General features: G+C 47.6%; 1 protein-coding gene across 1 annotated transcript in view; it reads right to left on the bottom strand.

Annotated features, from left to right (window-relative positions):
* Positions 1-340: 340 nt before the first annotated feature.
* Hoxd1 (homeobox D1) overlaps positions 341-2,095 on the bottom strand; it is a 2,010-nt gene continuing 255 nt past the window's right edge. Inside the window, exons 2-3 of the mRNA XM_015478948.2 lie at positions 1,754-2,093; positions 341-1,407 (exon numbers count right to left, since the gene is read on the bottom strand). Coding sequence (XP_015334434.1) covers positions 1,067-1,407; positions 1,754-2,093 — 681 coding nt within the window. The 3' untranslated portion in view covers positions 341-1,066. The remainder of the gene's footprint in view (positions 1,408-1,753; positions 2,094-2,095) is intronic.

Here is a 2,095-nt window from a genome sequence, read left to right as displayed (position 1 = left end):
ATCCCCATAGTGGGTACCTAACCTTTGAGTTAGTGTGCAGTCCAGATGCCTGCCATGAAAACTAAGGTACTTAAGCAAAGTATTTCCTTATTTACTTGGATATTTGGCAGAGTTTTCTCCCTTAATTAATAATTTACCATAATTTGCTGTGTGTGCTCCACGTGTAAGCATGGTTATTTTAAAAAGTTGTCAACATAAACATTCCCATAGCAGAATCAAGGAATTACAAATAGAAGAAATTGAATCGACTTCAAAGAAAAAATCAGGATGAAAAGGGTGTAAAGAAAAGCAGAGTAGTTGGTTCTGTAATTTTTATTACAAAACAAAGTTCAAACCCTTTACATGCTGACATTAAATGTCAAATAGAAGTTCATCACAAGCAAACCTTTTAAAAAATATACATACTGTATATATTTACATTCAAGTTTGAATAAATGATGTCAAGGTGTAGTTCAGGTTCTAATCTTCACCCACTGTGTAGATTTGTTCAACTACAAACTAAATAGCGATTGTATCTTCACTCAGGCACATGGAGAGGTAGAAACTGCTTTTTAAAAGAAAAAAAAAACTGGAGTGCAAATGTAAAGATCATCATTGAAGCAGCTGAGCTACAACAAGGAGACCCTAACTGGCTTTGGTCATTCAAGAAGCTGAATATATGTAGCCTGTCCTTTAAATTAAACTAGAAAAACATTAGGAAGATGCACTTCTGAGTACGTCAAAGGGTTGACAGAACTCAACAATTGAATGGTCTGCCACCCTGCACCCAAACCTTGCATATGATTAATTTAGGCAACATAGCAGTGGAGCTGAGCTGGCAGCTGGGCATCTTTTCCCTGATAAGATACAAATAAGATGCAAACAAGTTGCTTAAGAGACATCAAATATCTGTATACACACCACCTGGAATTCAGAAGCCAACTAAGGTATTTCCTTTCCCAAGTGAAATCTCTATTAATTTTTGCCCATACCTGCCTCCATCCCAAACTGAGCTCTAAGTCTATATAGAGGTGGGGGCACCCCATGACTTCTGCTGGCCAAGACTCCTCAGACTCAAGACTGGACCTCATGAAGGCTCTTGGGCCTGAGAAGGGCTCCCCGGGCTCCTGCCAGACTTTGTGGGGCTTGTTCCAGTTCTTGAGAGGGGGAGTTGGAGGGAGGCCACAGAGGTGGCTGTGGCCAGAAGCCCCTCTCGTTCCCTTTTCTTCTGTTTCATCCTGCGGTTCTGAAACCAGATTTTGACTTGAGTGTCATTCAGCTGCAAGCAGTTGGCTATCTCGATGCGTCGGGCTCGAGTTAAGTATTTATTGAAATGAAACTCTTTCTCCAGTTCTGTCAGTTGTTTGGTGCTGAAATTCGTGCGGACAGCGCTGGAGGGGCTAGCGGCTCCGTACTCTGCGAGTTTGCCTGCAACGTAAAGACAAGGCATTAGCGGGGAGGGCAGAGGATGCAAAGACTCCGGCTAGCAGTGGGGCTAGAGTTATAATTCAAAGTCATAGTGCACTCCTCCTCGGTCTCTATGAACACAGTTGTGCCAGGAGAAATGCTCCACAAAGAGCTCCTTCCTCTAATATTCTCAAAGCCCGGCACATTTTCTGAGCCTGGGCACTCTTAATGAAATTGGCCCGTTTTAGTGAGGCATCAGAACGTATTTCCGATGGGAGGCACCGCCGCAAAACACTCCCAACGCAGTTCCCCGGGGGAGGCTCCTATCCCAGCCCCAAGTGCCTCCATCCAGCGTCCAGCGACTTACTTTTCTTAGGGGCGTTCCTCTTCACTTTCATCCACTCGAACGTGCTGAAGGCGGCCGGGAGGCCAGAGGTGGGAGAGACGGACTTGGGATAGGCGCCCTGGGCTGGGGACGCAGAGTGGAAGGCCCTAGGGTGGCCATCGGCTGGCTCTTTGAGACAGGCGGGGAAGGCGCCAGGCTCGCTGAAGGGCGCGTAATCCACCTGTCCGCTGAGGAGAAGGGAGCCTCCACGGGAGAACACCGCCGAGGTGGCGTAGTGGACGTGCGCCCCGCCATCGTCGGCCGTCCGCCCGAGAGCGCCTGGGAAGTCATAGGCGGGCCCGGGCCCCAGGAAGCCGTAGTCCG

The sequence above is a fragment of the Marmota marmota genome, unplaced genomic scaffold (assembly GCF_001458135.2).
Source record: "Marmota marmota marmota unplaced genomic scaffold, marMar, whole genome shotgun sequence".
In the NCBI taxonomy this organism is placed as follows: domain Eukaryota; kingdom Metazoa; phylum Chordata; class Mammalia; order Rodentia; family Sciuridae; genus Marmota; species Marmota marmota.
The sequence above is the reverse complement of the archived record's forward strand: the minus strand, read 5'-3'. Positions and strand labels throughout refer to the sequence as shown.